This window comes from Microtus pennsylvanicus, chromosome 1, assembly GCF_037038515.1.
Source record: "Microtus pennsylvanicus isolate mMicPen1 chromosome 1, mMicPen1.hap1, whole genome shotgun sequence".
In the NCBI taxonomy this organism is placed as follows: Eukaryota; Metazoa; Chordata; class Mammalia; order Rodentia; family Cricetidae; genus Microtus; species Microtus pennsylvanicus.
This window is the reverse complement of record NC_134579.1, coordinates 79,819,048-79,842,219: the sequence shown is the minus strand read 5'-3', so window position 1 is coordinate 79,842,219 and position 23,172 is coordinate 79,819,048. Positions and strand designations below refer to the sequence as shown.

The 23,172-nt window shown below is 44.3% G+C and overlaps 1 protein-coding gene, 1 long non-coding RNA gene and 1 pseudogene across 2 annotated transcripts in view; 1 reads left to right on the top strand and 2 right to left on the bottom strand.

Annotated features, from left to right (window-relative positions):
* Window positions 1–23,172, bottom strand: part of LOC142848514 (uncharacterized) — a 184,934-nt gene that overhangs the window by 94,620 nt on the left and 67,142 nt on the right. The window lies entirely within an intron of this gene.
* LOC142839868 (diacylglycerol O-acyltransferase 2-like) lies at window positions 10,602–11,985 on the top strand. Its single transcript, XM_075956250.1, has 2 exons — window positions 10,602–10,722; window positions 10,852–11,985. Exons 1-2 carry the CDS (start codon window positions 10,602–10,604, stop codon window positions 11,766–11,768), a joined length of 1,038 nt encoding a protein of 345 aa, XP_075812365.1. The 3' UTR covers window positions 11,769–11,985.
* Window positions 14,155–16,379, bottom strand: LOC142837111 (Golgi to ER traffic protein 4 homolog pseudogene; annotated as a pseudogene).

Sequence of the window (23,172 nt, the reverse complement as noted above, 5' to 3'; positions counted from 1 at the left end):
GCTCTATATTTTTTCTCTCCTTCCCTCCCTGCCTCTCACCTCTTCTTCATCCTTCTCCAAGGTCCCCATGCTCCCAATTTACTCAGGAGATCTTGTATTTTTCTATTTCTCATGTAGATTAGATCTATGTATGTCTCTCTTAGGGTCCTCATTGTTGTCTAGCTTCTCTGGGATTGTGATTTGTGGGATGGTTTTCTTTGCTTTATGTTTAAAAAGCAATTATGAGTGAGTACATATGATAATTGTCTTTCTGGGTCTTGGTTACCTCATTCAAAATGATTTTTTCTAACTCCATCCATTTTCCTGCAAAATTCAAGATGTCATTTTTTTTTCTGTTGAGTAAATGCAACACATTTTACTTATCCATTCTTTGATCAAGGGGCATTTAGGTTGTTTCCTGGTTCTGGCTATGACAATGCTGCTATGAATGTAGTTGAGCACATGTCCTTGTGGCACAACTGGGCATCCTTTGGATATATACCCAAAAGTGGTATTACTGTTATCTTGAGGAACATTGTTTCCTAATTATGTGAGAAATCACCATACTGATATCCAAAGGGGCTGTACCAGCTTGCATTCCCACCAGCAATGCTGGAGTGTTCTCTTTACCCCACAACCTCTCCAGCATAAGTTGTCATCAAATTTTTTGATCTTAGCCATTCTTACAAGTATAAGATGGAATCTCAGAGTTGTTTTCATTTTCATTTCTCTGATGACTAAGGATGTTGAACATTTCCTGAAGTGTCTTTCAGCCATTTTAGATTCCTCTGTTGAGAGTTCTCTGTTTAGGTCTGTACTCCATTTTTTAGTTGGATTCTGTGTTCCTTTAATGACCAATTTCCTGAATTCTTTGTATATTTTGGAGATCAGACCTCTGTCTGATGTGGGGTTAGTGAAGATCTTTTCCTAGTCTGTAGGCTGTCGTTTTGTCTTGTTGATCATGTCCTTTACTTTACAGAAGCTTTTCAGTTTCAGGGGGTCCCATTTATTAATCGTTTCTCTCAGTGTCCGTGCTACTGGGGTTATATTTAGGAAGTGGTCTCCTGTGCCAGTGTGCAAAAGTGTACTTCCCACTTTCTCTTCTCTAAGGTTCAGTGTGGCTGGCTTTTTGTTGAGGTTTTTGATCCATTTGTACTTGAGTTTTGTACATGGTGATAGATATGGGTGTATTTTTATTCTTCTACACGTTGATATCCAGTTACACCAGCACCACTTGTTAATTATGCTTTCTTTTTTCCATTTGATATTTTTTGCTTCTTTGTCAAAAATCGGGTGTTTGATTTAGTATGTAATTCTCTTTCCTTGTTGTACCTTTCTGTGGTTTGGGTATCCAAATAACTGTAGCTTCATAAAAGAAGTTTGACAATGTTCCTTCTGTTTCTATTGTGTGGAATATTGTGAGGAGTATTGGTACTAGCTTTTCTTTGCAATTCTGCGAGAATTCTAGACTGAATCCGTTTGGTCCCGAGGTCTTTTGGCTGGGAGACTTTAATGACTGCCTCTACTTCATTAAGGGTAATCAGTCTGCTTAAATTGTTTATTTGATCTAGATTTAATTTTGGTATATGGCACCTATCCACAAAAATGTCAATTTCTTTTAAATTTTCCAATTTTGTGGTGTACATGTTTTTGAAGTATGACCTGATGATTCTCGGATATCCTCAGTGTCTCTTGTCATGTTCCCTTTTCATTTCTGAGTTTGTTCATTTGGATATTCTCCCTCTGCTTTTCGGCTGGTTTGGATGAGGATTTGCCCATTCTTTTTATTTTCTTGAAGAACCAACTTTTTGTTTCTTTGATTCTTTATATTGTTCACTTTCTGTTTTATTGATTTCAGTCCTCAGTTTGATCATTTCCTGTCATTTACTCATCCTGGGTGCACTTATTTCTTTTTGTTCTAGATGTTTCAGGTGTGATGTTATGTCACTGGTATGAGATTTCTCCAAATTCATTATGTATGTATTTAGTGCTATGAGCTTTCCTCTTAGCACTGTTTCCATACTGTGCCATAAATTTGGGTATGTTGTGCATTAATTTTCATTGTATTCTGGGAAGTCTTTAGTTTCTTTCTTTATTCTTCCTTGACCTAGTTATATTTTAGATGAGCATTATTCAGTTTCCAAGTGTTTACAGACTTTTTGTAATTTGTTTTATTGAATTTTAACTTTACATTATGGTGATCTGAGAAGATACAGGTGGTTATTCCAATTTTTATATATCTGTTCAGATTTGTTTTGTGACCAAGTAAGTGGTCTATTTTAGAGACATTTCCATAAGGTGCCGAGAATAGGGTATATTCTTTTGTGTTTGGTTGGAAGGTTCTATAGATGTCTGTTAAGTACATTTGAGTCATGACATCTGTTAGTTCCCTTATTTCTCTGTTAGTTTTCTGTCTACAGACCTGTCCATTGTTGAGAGTGGGTGTTGAAGTCTCCCACTATTAGTATGTGGGGTTTGATGTGAGATTTAAGCTTTAGTGATGTTTCTTTTACAAATGTGGCTGCCCTTGTATGTGGGGCAAATATGTTCATAATTGAGACTTCACCTTGATGTTTTCCTGTGATGAATACGAAATATTTTTTCTATCTATTTTGATAAATTTTAGTTTGAAGTCTATTTTGTTAGATATTAGGATATCTACGTCCACTTGTTTCCTAGGTCCATTTGCCTAGAAAATCTTTTCCTAACCCTTTATTCTGAGGTAATATCTGTATTTGAAGTTGAAGTGTGTTTCTTGTATGCCACAGGTCAACTCCTGTTTTCGTACCCATTCCGTTAGCCTGTGTCTTTTTACAAGTGAATCGAGTCCACTGATATTAAGAGATATTAATGACCAGTGATTGTTAATTCCTCTTATTTTGGTGGTAGTGTGTGTTCCCCTTCTTTGGGATTTGCTGGAGTGGGATTATCTAGTGCCTGTGTTTTTATGGTCGCAGCTAACTTCCTTGGGTTGGAGTTTTCCTTCATGAGCTTTTCATAGGACTTGATGTGTGGATGCATATTGTTTAAACCTGGTTATGTTATGAAATATTTGTTTTCTCCATCTATGGTGATTGAAAGTTTCACTAGGTAGAGTAGTCTTACTGGCATCTGTGGTCTCTTAGTGTCTGCATAATATCTGTCCAGGACCTTCTGGTTTTCAGAGTTAGGTATTATTCTGATGGGTTTGCCTTTATATGTTACTTGGCCTTTTCTTTTATAGCTCTTAATATTCTTTCTTCATTCTGTATGTTTTGTGTTTTGACTATTATGTTGTGAAAGATTTTTGGTTCAGTCTATTTGGTTTTCTGTAAATTTCTTGTATCTTTATAGGCATGCTTTTCTTTAGATTGGAAAAGTTTTCTAGTATGATTTGTTGAATATATTTTATGTGCTTTTTGAGTTGAACTTCTCCTTCTATACCCATTGTTCTTAGGTTTGGTCTTTTCATGGTGTCCCACATTTCCTGGATATTTTGGGCTAAGCTTTTGTTAGATTTAGTGCTTTCTTTGACTGATGAGTCTAATTTCTCTATTGTATCTTCAGCACTTGAGATTCTTCCATCTCTTGTATTCTGCTGTTTATGCTTGCATTTGCGGTTCTGGATCGTTTTCTCACGATTTCTGCTTCTATAAGTTATTTATTTTAGTTTGAAGTCTATTTTTTCATTCTTTTTTCATTTTATTATCTCTATTTCAGTTTTCAAGTCTTGAGTAGCTCCTTTCAGATGTTTTGCTTGGTTTTCTTTAAGGGATTTGTTGATGCCTTCCAATTTTTTGTTTGTCATTTCCTCCATTTCTTTGAGGGAATTTCTCATTTCCTCTTTACGCATTTGAAACATTCTCCTGAAGTTATTTTTTTTTAGGTCATTTTCTTCTGCTTCATTGATACTTGGTTGTTCAAGTCTTGTTGTAGGGTCACTAGATTTTACTGGTGTCGTGTTGTTCTTTGTTGTGTTGCCTGTGTTCTTACCTTGTCTACTCATCTGTTCCTCTAATTGGTGTTGTTGGGGCTGTCTGTGACTCTGGTGATTAATCTTCCTGATTCCAGTGGATCCAAGGCTCAGATGGTTGTTCATCATGGTGCAGCCAGTGCTATGGTTCCAATTACTCATTGGTCACTCTGTGTTCCTGGAGGTTGCTAAGCACTCCCGGGGTTTGCACTGCTCCTGTGGAGTTTGCTCTTGTGGAATTCTTTGCTGTCCCAGGCCTGCTCTTGGCTAGGTCTCTGCCTCAGTCCTGTTCCTGTAGAATTCACTGCCTCAGGCCTGCTCTGGTCAAGGTCTCTGGCTTAGTCCTGCTCCTGTGGAGTTCAGCCTTTCCAGGTTCACTCCAGTACAGGTCAGTGTCTCAGTCCTGCCCCTGTGGGGTTCACTCACTCAGGACTGCTCTGGCCTAGGTTGTTGGCTCAAACCTGTTTCTGTTAAGTGTCCTTGGTCTGGATCTGCTCCTGCAGAAGTCCCTGGCTTGGGGTTGGTCCTGCAAAGGTCTCTGGCTCTGATCTATTCCCATAGAGGTCCAGACCCGTGTGCATCTGAACTTACAGAGGACCTGGCTCAGGCCTACTACCTTGGAGGTCCCAGACCAATGCCCAGATCTGCAGAGATCCCGGATCAGGCCCACTGCCTCAGAGGTCCCAGACTTATGCCTGGACCTGAAGAGGTCTCTGGTTTCTGCCTCCTGCCTTGAAGGTCCCAGACCCAGTCTCCTGGCCAGACCCAGAGAGGTCCTGGCTCAGGCCTAGTTCCTTGGAGGTCCCAGTCTCACATTTGGATCAGCAGGGGTCTTGGCTCAGGTATACTCCCTTGAAGGTCCCAAATTCATGCCCAGACTTGCAGAGGTCTCTGGCCCTGCTCCACTCATTCAGTGGTTGCTCCCCTATACCTGTTCTTGTGGAGTTTGCTGCCTCAGGCCTGCTCTCTACAAATTGTTTCTGAATTAGCTGTATCACCAGGGCAGGCTTGGCTTTTCCAACAGCTCCAACCCCTAAGAGTTTCTATTCAGTGATTTGGAGCCGGCCTCTCTCTGCTCCTCCATGCCTCGGCTCCCATCATCACCTTCAGGCCCATGTGGCCCCCTCAGGTCCTGAAATGCTGAGGGAGCAGGCCCAGGCCTAGCCACCAAGGTTTTCTTCAGTCACCTCAGCTGCCACCAATTCTTTCTTCTATGAGTTACCTTGGTCTTATCACAGCAATAGAAAAATAACTGATACTGAAGTTGGTACCAGAGAGTGGGGTATTAATAGTTGCTGACAGACCTAAGCTGGTAATAATTTTAGTTTGGTCTGGTTGGTTGGTTGTTGTTTTACTTTTTTGATGTGGAAGACTTTGGGACTTTTGAAAAGTGGTCAAATGCTGTATGTAGTGCTTAATGGGCCCAACTAAGATAGAGAACAAAGATGGTAGTGCCAAGAACTAAATACACATCCACTGCTGTTGGAGTTCTAAATGGGTATGGTCACTTGGAAATTACTGAGGAGAATCCTCAAAAAATAAAAAAAAATATCTACCAGATGACCCAGCTATACCAGTCCATGGCATGTGCCCAAAGAACTTATCATATGCTCTACAGATGTTTTCTCAGGCATGCTCATTGCTGCCCTATTCATAATAGCTAGAAAATGACAACCACCAAGGGTCCTACAATGGACAAATGGATATGAAAATGTGATCCATGGGCTCTATGGAATACTACTCAGCTATAATGAAAACTGACATCATACACTTTGCAGGTAAATGGATGGAACTTACTGAGTGTGGTAACCCAGACACAGAAAAAAATATATTACATGTTTTCTCTTATTGGAGGCTCCTAGGTCCAAACTTTCACATGTGAGTACATGTTCTGTTAAATAAAACAGAGCTAATTACCAGGATAGGGTGGATGTCTCCTTCACAAGAAGGTTGTTGGGGAGCCAAAGAGAGGGTAATGTCAGGGTAAGAGTGACCATAAAGGAGAAATGGAAAGGACTGCTGATTAGAGGGGAAGAGGGAGATAAATACAGAGAGGAGGGCAAAGGAAAATAGTATACTAGATATATGGTAGCAGAAATGTGAAACATGGAGTTCTTAGAGAAGGGGAGAAGAGGAGAAGGAGGGAGGTCGGTTAATCAACCATAAGAATGTTTCAAAAATCCACAAAGAATCATACTATTAACTCTTTACCTAAACACACACACACACACACACACACACACACACACACACACAAATATACGTGTTAGTCAGTATGTATAGAGATAGTGTTAGTGAGATTTTATCATATGCAAAGGCAGTCCTCCCCTGAGAACCAAAGGCCACCTAACTAAGGCACCAGTGCCAGATATGAGAAGCTGTATTTGAGTTGTTGGTCAGAGCTCTCAAGAGACTCTTAAAACATACAGCCTAGTGATGTTGCCCTTTGTTCCCGCCCAGAGTGTAATTCCCTATTGATGAAGACACCAAACTGTTCAGAAAAAGATCCCTGAGACCTGTTAACTGAACTGACTTGAACATTCCCTTTCTGCAGTCTAACTTCCATGGTCATGCAAGCTTCACAAGGAGGAGACAACCTACACAATCTTTTTTTTTTTTAAAAAAAATGTTTCTAAAAATAATGTTTATTTGCGAATTAAAAATTAAGACATAACATAGTTTCTCTGTATATGTTGAAAAATTTCTTTCTTTTTTTAATTTAATTTTATTTTTAAATTGAGAAAAGGAGAAAAAAAATGTTTCCACCTCCTCCCAGCCTCCCATTTCCCTCCCCTTCCTCCCACCCTTCTCCCCCTCCTCCCACCCTTCTCCCCCTCCCCCCACTCCTTTCCCCCTCCCTCTGCAGTCCAAAGATCAGTGAGGGTTTTCTGCCCTGTGGTAAGTCCTAGGTCCTCCCCCTCCGTCCATATCTAGGAAGGTGAACATCCAAACTGGCTAGGCTCCCACAAAGCCAGCACATTACGTAGGATCAAAACCCCGTGCCATTGTTGTTGGCGTCTCATCAGCCCTCATTGTTCGCCATGTTCAGAGAGTCCAGTTTTATCCCATGCTTTTTCAGTCACATTCCAGCTGGCCTTGGTGAGCTCCCAATAGATCAGCTCCACTGTCTCAGTGGGTGGGTGCACCCCTCGTGGTCCCGACTTCTTTGCTCATGTTCTCCCTCCTTCTGCTCCTTATTGGGACCTTGGGAGCTCAGTCCAGTGCTCCAGTGTGGGTCTCTGTCTGATCTCCATCCATCACCAGATGAAGGTTCTATGGTGATATGCAAGATATTCGTCAGTATTGCTATAGGATAGGGTCATTTCAGGTTCCCTATCCTCAGCTGCCCAAGGAACTAACTGGGGACCTCGGCTTGGGCACCTGGGAGCCCCTCTAGGGTCAGGTCTCTTGTCAACCCTAAAGTGGCTCCCTTAACTAAGAATTGTGGTTCCGTGCTCCCCTGTCCAACCTTCCTTTATCCCAATCCTCCTGTTTCCCCAAGGCCCCCCCCTCCTTCCCTTCTAACTTTTCTCTCCCAATCTCCCCTTACCCTCATCCCACCCCACCCCCAAGATCCCAATTTTCTCCCCGGCAATTTTTTCTACTTCCCTTAGCCAAGAGGATAAGTATATGTTTTTCCTTGGGTTCACCTTCTTACTTAGCTTCTTTAGATTCAACTATTGTAGACTCCGTGACCCTTATTTATGGCTAGAAACCAATTATGAGTGAGTACATTCCATGTTCATCTTTTTGGGTCTGGGATACCTCACTCAGGATAGTGTTTTCTATTTCCATCCATTTGCATGCAAAATTCGAGAACTCATGTTTTTTTACCGCAGCGTAGTACTCTAATGTGTATATATTCCATACTTTTTTCATCCTTTCTTCCATTGAAGGGCATCTAGGTTGTTTGCAGGTTCTGACTATTACAAATAATACTGCTATGAACATAGTTGAACAAATGCTTTTGTCATATGATAGGGCATCTCTTGGGTATATTCCCAGGAGTGGTATTGCTGGGTCCAGGTGTAGGTTGATCCCGAATTTCCTGAGAAACCGAAACACTGACTTCCACAGTGGTTGCACAAGATTGCATTCCCACCAGGAATGGGTGAGGGTACCCCTTCCTCCACAGCCTCTCCAGCAAAGGCTATCCTTGGTGTTTTTGACTTTAGCCATTCTGACAGGTGTAAGATGATATCTCAAAGTTGTTTTGATTTGCATTTCCCTGATTGCTAAGGATGTTGAGCACGACCTTAAGTGTCTTTTGGCCATTTGAACTTCTTCTGTTGAGAATTCTCTGTTCAGTTAAGTGCCCCTTTTTTTTATTGGGTTAATTAGCATTTTAAAGTCTAGTTTCTTGAGTTCTCTATATATTTTGGAGATCAGACCTTTGTCTGTTGCGGGGTTGGAGAACATCTTCTCCCAGTCAGTAGGTTGCCTTTGTGTCTTAGTGACAGTGTCCTTTGCTTTACAGAAGCTTCTCAGTTTTAGTAGGTCCCATTTATTCAATGTCGCCCTTAATGTCTGTGCTGCTGGGGTTATACATAGGAAGCAATCTCCTGTGCCCAACTGTTGTAGGGTATTTCCCACTTTCTCTTCTATCATTTTCAGTGTGTTCGGGCTGATATTGAGGTCTTTAATCCAATTGGACTTGAGTTTTGTGCACAGTGATAGATATGGGTCTATTTTCATTCTTCTACAGATTGTACAGCAAGCCGACAGCTAACATCAAATTAAACGGAGAGAAACTCAAAGCCATCCCGCTTAACTCAGGAACACGACAAGGCTGTCCACTCTCACCATACCTCTTCAATATAGTGCTTGAAGTTGTAGCAATAGCAATAGGACAACATAATGGGATCAAGGGGATTCGAATTTGAAAGGAAGAAGTTAAACTTTCGTTATTCGCAGATGATATGATAGTGTACATAAGCGACCCCAAAAACTCCACCAAAGAACTTTTACAGTTGATAAACAGCTTTAGTAATGTGGCAGGATACAAGATCAACTCCAAAAAATCAGTCGCCCTCTTATACACAAAGGATATGGAAGCAGAGAGGGAAATCAGAGAAGCTTCACCTTTCACGATAGCCACAAACAGCATAAAATATCTTGGGGTAAATCTAACCAAGGAAGTGAAAGATCTATTTGACAAGAACTTTAAGGCATTGAAGAAAGAAATTGAAGAGGATACCAAAAAATGGATGGACCTCCCTTGCTCTTGGATTGGGAGGATCAACATAGTAAAAATGGCAATTCTACCTATGCAATCTATAGATTCAATGCAATCCCCATCAAGATCCCATCAAAATTCTTCACAGAAATGGAGAGGACAATAATCAACTTTATATGGAAAAACAAAAAACCCAGGATAGCCAAAACAATCCTATACAATAAAGGATCTTCTGGAGGCATTACCATCCCCGACTTCAAACTCTATTACAGAGTAACAGTAATGAAAACAGTGTGGTACTGGCATAAAAACAGAAAAGTCGACCAATGGAATCGTATAGAAGACCCAGATTTTAACCCACAAACCTATGAACACCTCATTTTTGATAAAGGAGCTAAAAGTATACAATGGAAGAAAGAAAGCATCTTCAACCTACATAATCTTTACCCAGCTTGATACCTATGAACCCTCAACAATAACCAGCAGGGTATGATAACCCTACAAACTCACTATTGACAAACATACCTTAGTGCTAACCACAAGCCCTCCAATTGATTTTAAGACCCATACATCAAAAGGAATACCATACCTTGTAGGGGAAAACTACCTAACTACTCAATCCTAGAGAAATTATGGTTATTATAGGAAACTGTACAGCCACTAAACCAGAATAATCTGTAACAACTATAAACATGAATTTATACTCACTGATAAGTATAGTCATCATCCTTCATCAATGAACTTCCCTTTGCAACAGATGGAGACCACTACACAAAACCACAATCAATCAAACCACAGGGCTGTGTAGTCCACACTCCCACACCCCAGTGAAAGTTGAGTAAGAGGAGGTGGAAAGATTGTAAGGGACAGAGAGTCAGGGAGTACAGAGAATCAGGGAGTTTGCTGTGAGACTGTGCCTCCAAGTAATAACAGAAGCATTTCCCATAATGTCTCAACAACATGTATGGGTAGCAAAAACCCAAAGACTCAACCCTAAATGAAAACACCTCAACCAAAGAATGATGAGGGTAGGAGAAATAGTCTTCCTCATGAGGAGCACACACTTATTATTGGCGACCCAAAACCAATGGTCAAACCTAAAAACATGCATACAAAAAAGATTATATAGTCTGAGCAGTTTGTGTTTATGTATGTAGAAATATTTATGTACATAAATGAATGTGTGCAGGAGTGAGAAAAGAGGCCATGGTTTGAAAGAGAACAAGGCAGGGTACATGGGAGGATGAATTAAGGGTAAGGGAAAGTGATGTAAGTATAATCTCAAGAAATAATTTTTTTTTAAAAAAATCACAAGGCTAGGCCGTGGCCGCGCTTCGCTGGCTTCTAGGCTTAACTGGAGTGGCAGCAGCTGCCTGCCTAGGCCTGGGCGCTGCTCCCCAGCTCCCCAAGCTCCGGCCCTGGCGGCCGGGGCATGGGCCAGGGGCGCGGCGGGAGGCAGCTTTCTGCAGGGCCCTGACGTGCACCAACTTCGGCATGAAGACCCTCATCACCGCCTACTCCGGAGTCCTGCGGGGTGAGCATTGGGCCGAAGCTGCCCTTAGAGAGAACAAGAATGGAGGATCTGCCCTGTCATGCGAGGGGTCTGGGCGATGGGGCACTGGCTCCAGCATCCTCGCGGCCCTCCAAGACATCTTTTCTGTCTCCTGGCTCAACAGGTCCAAGGTGGAAAAGCAGCTCCAGGTCATCTCAGTCCTATAGTGGGTCCTGTCCTTCCTGGTGCTAGGAGTGGCTTGCAGTGTTATTCTCATGTGCACCTTCTGCACCGACTGCTGGCCGTTAGCTGTGCTCTATTTCACCTGGCTGGCCTTTGACTGGAACACGCCCAAGAATGGTGGCAGGAGACCGCAGTGGGTGCAGAACTGGGCCGTGTGGCGCTATTTCCGAGACTACTTTCCCATCCAGCTGGTGAAGACGCAAAACCTGCTGACCACCAGGAACTATATCTTTGGGTACCATCCCCATGGCATCCTGGGCCTGGGTGCCTTCTGCAACTTCAGCATGGAGGCGACCGAAGTTAGCAAACAGTTTCCCAGCATAAGGCCCTACTTGGCCAAGTTGGCTGGCAACTTCCGGATGCCTGTCCTTCGGGAGTACTTGATGTCTGGAGGCATCTGCCCTGTCAACCGAGACACCATAGACTACTTGCTTTCAAAGAAGGGGAGTGGCAATGCTATCATCATCGTGGTGGGAGGTGCAGCCGAGTCCCTGAGTTCCATGCCTGGTAAGAACGCAGTCACTCTGTGGAACTGCAAGGGCTTTGTAAAGCTGGCCCTGCGCCTTGGAGCTGATCTGGTTCCCACCTATTCCTTTGGAGAGAATGAGGTGTACAAGCAGGTGATCTTTGAGGAAGGCTTCTGGGGCCGCTGGGTCCAGAAGAAGTTCCAGAAGTATATTGGTTTTGCCCCGTGCATCTTCCATGGCCGAGGCCTCTTCTCCTCTGACACCTGGGGGCTGGTGCCCTACTCCAAGCCTATCACTACTGTTGTGGGTGAGCCCATCACCGTCCCCAAGCTGGAGTACCCGACCCAGAAGGACATCGACATGTACCACGCCATGTACATGGAGGCCCTGGTGAAGCTCTTTGACAATCACAAGACCAAATTCTGCCTTCCGGAGACGGAGGTGCTGGAGGTGAACTGACCCAGCCTGTGGGGTCCAGCTCCTGGAAGGAGCGACTGCGAATCCTTTTCTACCAAGTTCTCAAGTGCATCTTGCTCTGTAAATTTGGAAGCGTCATGGGTGTCTTGGGTTATTTAAAAGAAATTATAATTTGTTAAACCATTGCCATGTTAGATCTTTTGTAAGAAGGGGCGAGTCAGTATTTTAAGTTCTCACATCTAGTATGTCCTGCACAAGGTGGTGGCTGACATTTCTGGGCCTTGATGGTTTCTTATCCAGCCCTCGCTAGGGTTCCCCAAACAACAGACAGCTGGCCCTGCTGAACTAGGGAAGGACAATCCTTATGACTTGGCCACTTAGATAATCCTCTTTTCTCCAGGGATTCTCAAGAGGCAGAGGCCGTGTTTAGCAAACATCTCCATTCCCACCACCCTACATGTGACTGAAGGTCTGGTTCTTCTTGCCAAGGGGAGGATGCAGGGAACAGAGTTGGCCCCTTTGGGGAAGGTGGCAGATAGCATCTGGAGTCTCCTCTCTGCTCTTCACCCTACCCCTTTTCTCCAATCTGAGCCTATGCTGGCCTATATACTGTGCTAGGGACAAGGATGTCCCACAGGTACTGTCTTGGGTTATCTCGCTGCTGTTGGCTGGTTTTACTCTGAAGGCTGGCACCGTAGATTCAGCACAGCTCAGCAGTGGCTTGGAGCATGTTATTTCAGCCGCCTGAGCTCTCCTGAGCCACACCCCAAGTCTGGTGTGAGGAAAGGTCTCTCTTCTGTTCAAAAAAGGGCCTGGTTTTCGGTGTAGCACACTGGGTCCAGGACAGGAGGCCCTGTACCCACGCCTCACATGTGTGCCTTCCTGAGGCATTGGGCCAGGGAAGAGAGCTGCCCCCTCCTGTGTATTCTGTTTTCTTTCCATGAGATTGTTGTGCCATGTCACGCTTTTGTATATTCCTAGACTAATAAATGGAAACAAGAACAAAAAAAATCACAAGGCTAGACAGTTCTGAAATCTATGAGCCAGGAAACCCTAATAAAAGGGTTAAAATTCTAGATATATCTGGGTCAGAGAAATTAAACCAATAGATCCAAAACGTAAACAAACCTTTAGAAAAAAATTGAGAACTAATCAACTGACGACATAAGCCGTCCTTAAATCCCAGTTTATAGAGAATAGGGCACATCTGCTTCCTTCCCTAGCAGCTGAGAGTGTTGTAATCCAGAAATTTTATTTATTTTAATTGTGAAAAATATGGAGTCTCCCTTTATAATCTGACTGGTAGCATGGGCATTATCTGTGGTAATAGAGTTGGTTGCTCACTCCTGGATTCTTAAAATGGTTAAGTCCTAAACATTAGATTGCAAAATCACTCACCCAGAAAAAAAATAAATACGACAACATGAAGGATATGAGAACCTACTACACCCTTTAAAACATCTGCAGAGCAGTAGCGTGGGGCTCATGGGGACCAGCGGGGCTGTAGCTTGAATGACTGATCTCTACCTCCTAGGAGAACATATTCTGTCCCTGAGAAGCTCATCATGATTAGAAAACAACTCTGTGTCCAAACAGAAATCAAACAAAAAAGCGCTCTCATCTGCAGGATTCAGGATCCTGCATGGCCCCCAGTAGTGAGTACCACTCCTCTGGTGTGCCATGGCAACAGTGAACACGCAAGAAGGGATACAGGTTACTGATACCAGCTGCCTGTCCCACTAGAGCCCTCCACAAGGAACCAGAGACAAGGACGGCACAGGATGCTGCAGCAGGACTTGTGCTTTATTGTGGGAGATATGAGGAACATCGGTGGGCAGCAGAAGCTGGGCTTTGTTCCTGGTCCTTACCACACAGCCCTTGACCTCTATACATAAATAGGGACAGACTCTGCACAGGAGGCCCCTCCAGCCCCTGAACAGGAGCCTACTGTGTAAGGGGCCTCATGCCATCCTGGCACTGAATCCGTCCCAGTGGTGCTGGTCATGGGCATCTCCATGCTGGCCAGGCAGCTTCCGTGCAGGCTGATGAGGCTTCTGCCATCCTAGCACTTGTCCCCATCCTCCTGCTCTGAGGAGTCCACGAGGCTGCTCAGCTTGTTCCCAGGTTGCCCTCTCTGGAGGAGGTCTGCTTTGGCAGCTCCCCTGTCCAGGTACACTTTGTACATGGGGTCCCCATGTAGGGAAGCAGGTGGTGCTCACTGTGAACACAGTCAGCTTGTCCACAGCCAGCAGCAGAAACCAGATGAAGTTGAGCAAGGATTGAAAGAAGGTCCCCTTGATGGACAGGACCTTCTGTGCGCACCTTGTAAAGACCCCCTGGGTACCTTTCTTTCTTTTTTTTTTATAAAAGAAAATATTTAATTTGGATTATGGTTTCAGAGGGGGTGGAGTCCTAGTGGCAGCAATAGCTAAAACTTCACATCTTGATCTGTAAACAGGAGACAGAGAGGGGCACACACCAGGAATGGCATGAGTCTTTTAAAACCTCAAAGCCCACTGCCCAGTGGCACACTTTCTCCAAAAAGAAGACATCCTCAACCTTCCCAAGCATTTCCACAAATGGAGGACAAAATATTCAAACATGTGAGCCTGAGGGACTCATTCTCCTTCAAACCACCACAGTTCCTAAGTGAGTGGGGTCATACTCAGAAATACCTTACTAATCCTACATGTTGGAGTAGGCTTTCTGCCTTTCTTCTAGGAATTTCAGTTTTTGATTTTGTATTGAGGTATCTGATTCATGTGGAGTTGAACTTTGTACACAGTGAGAGATAGGACATCCATTCTTCTACACATATCTATTAAGTTTTGGTAACACCATTTGTTGATAATGCTATATTTTCCTCTATTGTGTATTTTTAGATTTTTTTTGTGAAAAATAGGTTTCTGTGATTCTGAAGATCCTCTTGGATAAGGGAAGTAGACAAAATTGCCGGGGAGAAAAGTGGGATCTTGGGGGTGGGGTGGGAAGGGGGTAAGGGGAGATGGGGAGAGAAAAGGTAGAAGGGAAGGAGGGGGGACTTGGGGAAATAGGAGGATCGGGATAAAGGAAGGTTGGATAGGGGAGCACGGAACCACAATCCTTAGTTAAGGGACCCACTTTAGGGTGGGCAGGAGAATTGACCCTAGAGGGGCTCCCAGGTGCCCAAGCTGAGGTCCCCAGTTAGTTCCTTGGGCAGCTGAGGATAGGGAACCTGAAATGACCCCATCCTAGCGCAATACTGACGAATATCTTGCATATCATCTTAGAACTTTCATCTGGCGAGGGATGGAGATAGAGACAGAGACCCACACTGGAGCACTGGACTGAGCTCCCAAGGTCCCAATGAGGAGCAGGAGGAGGGAGAACATGAGCAAAGAAGTCGGGACCACGAGGGGTGCACCCACCCACTGAGACAGTGGAGCTGATCTACTGGGAGCTCACCAAGGCCAGATGGACTATTACCAAAAAAAGCATGGGATAAAACTGAACTCTCTGATCATGACGAACAATGAGGGCTGATGAGACGCCAAGGACAATGGCACGCAGTTTTGATCCTACGCAATCTGCTGGCTTGGTGGGAGCCTAGCCAGTTTGGATGTTCACCTTCCTAGATATGGACGGAGGGGGGAGGACCTAGGACTTACCACAGGGCAGGGAACCCTGACTGCTCTTTGGTCTGGAGAGAGAGGGGGAGAGGAGTTGGGGGAAGGGGTGAGGGGGGGAGGAGGGGGAGAAGAGTGGGAGGAGAGGGAGAAGAGTGGGAGGAGGGGGAGGGAAAGGGGAGGCTGGGAGGAGGTGGAAATTTTTTTTTCTTTATTCTTCTTTTATCAATAAAAAAATGTTAAAAAAAAAAGAGAAGGCTCACGGTTAAGAGTACTTGTGGCTCTTGAACAAGACTTGGGTTTACTTGCCAGAAGTCTAATGGAAGCTATTAGCTATCTATAACTCTAGTTCCAAGGGATACAACATCCTCTTCTGTTTTCCACAGGCACTGCATGCATACTGTGCAGACAAACATGTTTGTGAAACACCCATACACATTAAATGATAGAAATAAATCTTTATTAAAAAGAGCATTCTAATAAACGTTTTATGATGAAATAAATAATAAGAATAAATAAAATAAGAAGAAAAGAGAAACAGAATACAAAACTTCAGAATCACAGAAACCTGGGTACCTTTCTTGTTTTTCAAACAGAGAAACAGTTGTACACAGCCTGGGCCACGAACTCACCCACCCGCTTCAGAAGCCTTGTGTAGTGGAGTACCTGTCCGTCATGTTGGTACAGCCCTTGCCCTCAGTGGGGGGCAGGAAGTAATACTGAGACTTACAGTAGTATTGCAGACCCACAGCATGAGGGGCTGGTGGAAGCTGAGATGGCCCAGTTTCCCAGATCCTCCACTGGACCACTTCAGTTCTGGCCACCAACACTACTTGCTCTTGCGAATTTAGATCCGTCAAACTGAACACTGTAGCTGGCTCTACAGTTCTCTTATAGTTCATCAGCTATATATACCGTTACCTTCCCCAGGGATTCGAGTATCGGCAGGGTCAGGTCAGCCTGGACTGCTCTGCTGGCCATGACCGAAGAAGAGAAATACTCTTGAGTACCTGAGATCTCAGGATTCTGAATGTTTGTTTCTAGACATGTATCTGAAGAAGAGCATTCAGTACATCTCGTGTGCCTTGTGGTAGTTGCCCTTCAAATACTTGTACACAGTTTGCCCTCCATGTGGTGGGGGCATCTTTCTGGGTGATCAAAACCAATACCATGGGCCTCTGCAATGTTCAGAACTGGTGCTGTGGCAGGCGATGTTGGCGGAGCCTCCTTGCTCCCTTCCCTGTGGCCACTACATGCACTCTAACAGAACTGATTTGTTTTCTTAGCAGAAGCTACTATTGATGGCTACTTCCCCATCTGCCTGTATCACTGTGGGAAACACTACTTTCCCAGATAACACAGCAGTGCTGAGTTTCATCCTACATCTATATAGTTCAGAGATGTGCAAATTTGCAACATTTTTTGAGGCTTCTCTGGATCCAGAGAATGTAATGGGGATTCTAGGCCCCAGTGACTTGTTTGAGTCTTTGCAGTAGCACAGGAAAACCCTGGGAGGGCTCCCCTTCATCTGCTGGTACCAGTAAATGTTGTTATCGCCAATGCCGATGCCACTCCTCAGGGCACAGAGGAGGAGGGTGTTTCTGTCAATATAGTCCGAGAAAAGGAACCTGCGAAAGCAGAAACCACAGTGAACAGCAGAGTTGAGGTACAGCATTTTGGGGATCTGAACCAGAAGGGCTGACTAAGTTTAGAAGTTCTCCCCAGGACTCTTGGGCCTGTCCGTACCTGTACATTGAGATGGAAAAATGAAGATGAGGGGAGTCCAAGCCATGGCAGGCACAACACACCTTCTTCTCAGACCAGGGTCTTCTGTCTGGGCTGTCTCATTATCTCATCATCTGGACCCCATAGAAGAAGAGGTGCTAGTCAAGCAAATGAGTTCTCACTAACTCCTCCTAGTGGTTGGTTCAGTGTGGGCTCCTGAAAGAGCAAGCAAGGTGAAGTGAATTACTTTCTCCCGTGGAATATAAAGTAGATGGTAAAACACTCAAGCCTGTGTGCAAAGACCTTTTCCAGATCCACAGGAGAGCGAGCAGCTGCTGATTCCTCACAAATTGGAGGACTCAGTCAGCCATAGCCCCCATGTACGTTAGGGTTACCGCACATGGGCACCTGTCCTGCAGAAACTCCAGAGAGACTCAGCACACTCCTGTAAGTCCCAGAGCAGCCATCACTTCCACAGTTGTTCACTGTATCAGTGCTGCTGTGGGTTTCAGACTTACATTTCAGACGCATGAAAGGAAAACTACAGGGAGCATGGTGATGTGTCCTAGTGGAGCCATAGCTGATGCATTTCCTGATGAATGTGGCCAGGGACAGCACACGGGCAGTCAACACAGGAGAGCTTGGGACCCACCCAGGAGCTGAGGATGACAAACCCTGAACAGAGACAATGAGTCTGACAATATGAACAATCTGTTGCCTTTAATGGATCAAGGATGATTAGATCTGTCTTTGTTTTAGAAGAGGAGGCACTTGTTCAGGATGCTGTGTGTGAAAGGGGGTTCACACAGTGAAGCAGCCCTTGATAAACATCACAGGAGATGACACAGCATGGCCTAGAATGCAGATCAAATACCAACACAGCGTCTGCAGCTGGCAGGCAGAGGGCAGAACCAGGCAATATGCCAAGATGTCATGTGTGGCTTTCAGGCAAACATGTTAATGTGTTCAAGAGATACTTTACCCAAATGCTGCCTGTTGTTTCTTCTGACATTAGACACCCTACTCTGATAGATGTTATGGGCTGAACTTGAGCAGAAGGGGCCTTGAAGAATGCATTTGCCCAAGGCTGATACAGTCCAACAGCTGAGAGCCAGGGAAAGGCTGAAATGGGACAATCTTGGCGCTGCAGCAGTGATGCAGTAAGCAGGAATTGCAAAAAGAGGAGATGGTGCAGGGTACAAGATGGGTCATAGACCGTGACTTAGGAAATGAAGCAGGTTCGAGGGCCCGCTTAGGGGTTAGTTATATATTAACTACATGAGACATGATAATGTGGAAACAGGAGTGTATTCAGGCATAGAGCTTTCCAGAATCATTTTCTGTTAGTAAAATGCACCAAGCACAGGCGGATATTTCTATATTTAAGAGAACAATGCCAACTCCATGGGATTCCCTTTAAACAATAGGTTCAATGGGAAGTACTTGGATTAGTAAACCATTCATAACCTTGATGTCTGTTTTATTTGCATTTTATGATCATTTAGAATCATTGAATGTGAACGAATAAAAGATACTGTAAGCAGAAGCTGTGTACAAAGGCAGCAGTGTAGACAAATACTGTTGCAGATGTGGAGAGGGATCGAGGCCCAGGAGGTTGAGTATCCTGCACTGCTTCTCCTGTCTCTGTCATCTTGAGAAACTCACCTGTGCCAGACTTGAATGTAATATCCAGGTCCGCCATCAGGCCACAGCTCAAAGGTATGCGTGGTGCCTATATTACCTGATGCATAGTTAGATTCATAGAAAGAGCTGGAGTCTGTTAGAAGTGGTCTTAAGAGCACAAAGAAAGAGACCACCACTCCCACTAAAGCATCTTAACAATGCAACTTCTAATCAGGAGAGTAGATGCTCACGGAAGTGGCAGAGCAAGCATACCTGGAGAGTTAGCTGTACTTTTTATCCCTGTCAACACTATTATCCATGACCAAAGGAAAGAAAGTGGTCTTTTGGATGATCTGAGGTCCAGCTTCACAGTGTGTGCACAGTTAGCTAGTTTGGAAAAGAATTATGAACAGTGAAGAAGACAGAGAGAAGAGGAGGTCACTGGATGTAAAAAAAGGAAAGGAAATTGGTTCCATCTGTCTGGAAGAACGTGTCTAACACTTGCAGAGAAGTGGGCATTTAGAATGGGACATTGGGAATGGAGGAAGAAAGTCTAAAAGGCTCAGGAGTGTTCAGGGTTGAAGGAAAAACAGCATTTGTTTTATAGTATTTGACAAGAAAAAATGATCATTTAATATTTCTTACAGGATTGGTTATTATTGACTCATAAGGGTATCCAAGGAGATATGAGGAATAGATATCTGACTTTTTTGCCTCATTGTACCCTAGGGACAATGGAACTGATTTCCATGATCAAGGTATAGGCAATGTTAGCCTAGAAGCAGAGGGCAGAATAGACTGGGAAAGAATCCTTGCAGTAATAGAGACGAACAGATGGTAGATGGGATGCTGCGGTAAAGTGTAGTAGTGATCTGTGCTTAAGACGCAGATACGGCCGGGGTGACAGCAGAGCTCCTAGGCCTGTCCCTGCCCTGCAGTGAGAAAGAAGCAGTTCAAGACCAAAGATCTCCTCGGAGAGTCTAGGTTGTCCCAGGCCTCCTTTCCCAGCCCTGCAGAGAAGTGGTCTTCCTTTGTGTATGTTTCCACTGAGGCTGCCAAGACCCTTGTGAGCCCTGCTGCTGAAGCTCGGCTTCCATGGTAGCCTGAGGAGTAGCTAGGTAGGCTTTCAGTTTTGGGGAGTCCTAGCAGTAATCACTAGCTCTGGCTGACTCCTTTCACCCTGGGCTCTGACAGGACAGGAGGACAGCACTGCTGAGTCTCCTCAGTGAGCACAGGGTGAGCTCTGACAGGATCATCAGTCACCACAGCACACAGCCCTCAGAATCCAGCTGGATTCTACTAGATCATATCCTTTGATCTTCCGAAAAGATTGCCACATCCAGAAGAAATCTTTAACACACTTACAAAAATAAAGGAAATAATACATTCTTAACTCTCCCACAGAGAATACCATCAGATTATTTCATTGGTGTGTGATTTACTATGAAGATATATATTTGGGGTTCCTCACAGCATTCATTATTAAGGGAACATATTCCAGTAACTATCAAATGAATTTACTGCACTACAGTCTCCACTTTTTGCCTATACAATAGTCTGCCCCATACATGATCAGACACTCATTTATGAGATTCCTGCACTCATTTCACTGTCTGTATGTTTCGCTAGTCAATGTACAAATTTCAAATCCATCATTCTTCTCCTACATCACTGCACCCAATTCCCACCACTTTGTCTCAGCCAGCAACAGCAGAGACACTATGTCCCTGGACACACTTGCTGTGCTGAGCAGGAAATCAGGTAGGTGAACTTCAATCTCCTTCCCATCCTCCAAGCCCAGTTCCCAGTCTTATTCTCAGCCTTAGAGCAGGCCACCTGTTCTGGACTTTCCTTTTTTCTGTCCCCATTCCTGGGAGAGTAAAGAAACCCTCACTCTCAGCCTTCTCTTCTTCCCATCCTTTGTCTTGGTCACCTTCACTGGAGACAGTCTGTCACTGCAGCCCTTCCGGCCATGCTGACCATGGAAGCAAATAGGCAATCTTCCCTCTCCTTCTGTCCTCCATTTTCAAACACTCGGTCTCATCCCTAACCCTGTACCAGACCACGTGCTGGATAGGGACTTGATTTCACCCTCTTTCTCCAACTCCCTGAGGACTTTAGAGATCCAGATGGCTGACCAAACTTTTCTCCCTCCTTGTGTATCTGCTGAGACACTTGCCAGTCTAGCTCATCCTACTCTTTCCTGCAATCTCCCAATACTAGAAACACTGCCCACCTGAAACCACCAGTGGCCATACCTGGGAGAGACTTAGAGCACTCTCTATAAGCTACCACAGCCACTGCACCCCTCCAAAAATTCTGAGAGAGCAACACAAACTAAGAAGGAAAAACCTACCCAACAGACAGGCAAGACCAGATATCAACTACTGGAATTGAAATCCTTCTAAGCCCAGATGTCTGGATGTCAGCATGAGGACAGAATCAAAACAGCCCCAACAGTGTGTCTCCACTAGAGTTCATCAGTAGGACTTCAGTAGTTCCCGAGCAAGGCAAACAGCTGACACACAGAACAAGGACTTCAAAATAGCTATTATGAAAATGGTCAAGGACCTTAGGAGGACATGAATGAATGTGTTAATGGAAATCTTTGGAACACAAACAATGGATTTGAATGAAGAAGACAGGTCAAGGCTACACGTGAAAAAAAGAATCAATGAAGACAAGCGGAACCAAGGGAGAATTGGAAACAGACTGGAGCAAGAATCCTAGACGTAACATTTACTGACAGAATATAAGAGATGGAAGCAAAACTCTCAGATATTGAAGACAAGATAGAAGAAAATGGATTTCCCAGTCAATAACAATGTTAACTTTAATAAAATTTCAAGCACAAAGCACCAGAAAAATTGGGATATTATGTAAAGGCCAAATCCATGATTAAGGGGAATAGGAGAAGAAAGCAAGGTCAAAGAAACAGGAACTGTTTCCAATAAAATCATAGAAGAAAACTTCCCTAACCTAAAGATTGAGCTTTCTAATAAGGTAAAAGAAGCATACAGAACTCCAAATAGACTAGATCATTGAACAAATCATACTTGGCACAATATAATCACAACAATAAAACAAAGAATGTTCAAGGGTATAATAAAAACATCAAGTAACATATAATGGCAGGAATTATTAGAATAAAATGATGACTGACATACCAATGCTGACTATCATTATGACTAGGGTGAGCAAGGCACCATATAGGACTTGGTCAAGATTTCATCTACATGATGTAGCCAATGAAGTGTATTCCAGACAATTGATAAGCTGTCACAAAGAACCATACTCCTATTGACCAGGACAGGACCATCAGCCTCTGCAGAGGAGAGCGCTCAGTTGGGATGGTTGGTGTAGATCAAGGCCACGATACAGAAACTCATCATCTACCACAAGGAGATGCACATTGGACACAAATTCACTACACCTGACTGATCTCAAGATTAGACCCCTGAAAAGCATGTCAGCTGGCTTGCCCCTGGTGACCCAGGAAGATGCTCCCTATATGTATGGTGGACAGAAGATGGCAGGCAGCTCACTCAACAAGGCTGCACACAATATTACTGGCCGTCATCTGCAGCTCCTTGGCAATCAGGTTTCCTTCTAAACTAAAGCCTGATGATGGCCCTGGGCTCAAAGATGTTCCAAGTTTGTTGACTTTTTCTGGGCAGGGATGTTTCCCAGTCCTTTTAAGCACTGTTTACCCATTTCCAGTACAAACACCTATCTTGCTGTTTACTCAAAGTCAAGGAATTCCCCATGGGGACATCTGTCTGAATAATCATTGGATGGGACAACAGCACCTTGGGGCATGAAAGATGAAGGCTTGAACATAAGCAGATGTTACCAGATCAATCCAAGCCTCGGTCAAGCAGAAAGAAGAAGAGGCTCCTGAAAACATGTGGCTTCTCTTCTCTGCAGCCACACCCTGTCTGAGCACCTTAGGACGAGAGCAGATTCCTTAGGCAGCACTCTCCTGCTGCAGCTTGGAGCAAGCTGGAACCCATGAGGAAGATAGGGTCGTCTTCTCGGGGTACCCATGCACCATTTGCTCCTAACCTCCTCTTCAGGGGAATTTTGCTCCTCTCCTTCTTGGTTGTGGACCCTGTCACCACCCACACATTCATCCCTTACTTTTCTGCTCTCGTAATGGAATTTCCTCTGGATAAATCACCTCCTCTCCATCCACACGCAAGCCCTTTCTTCTACCCTCTCCCACTGTTTTATCCCTTGACATGTCCCACTTGCCCCACTCCTCCTTCCCCCTCCTCTTCCTGTGCCTCCTTACCACCTAAGAGGAAAGCGTGAAAGCACTTCTTTACATGTGCTCATTGATTCTGTTGATGGAAGTGAGGGGAGAAGGAGATGGGGACTCAGAGTCATCTGGGACACTTAACTTTTCTCATGTGGACTCGGAGCGAGATGGATGCCTTGTTGTCGCCCAGGATGATGTGACAGGATTCTTTGTCCAGCTACTTCTTCTGTGG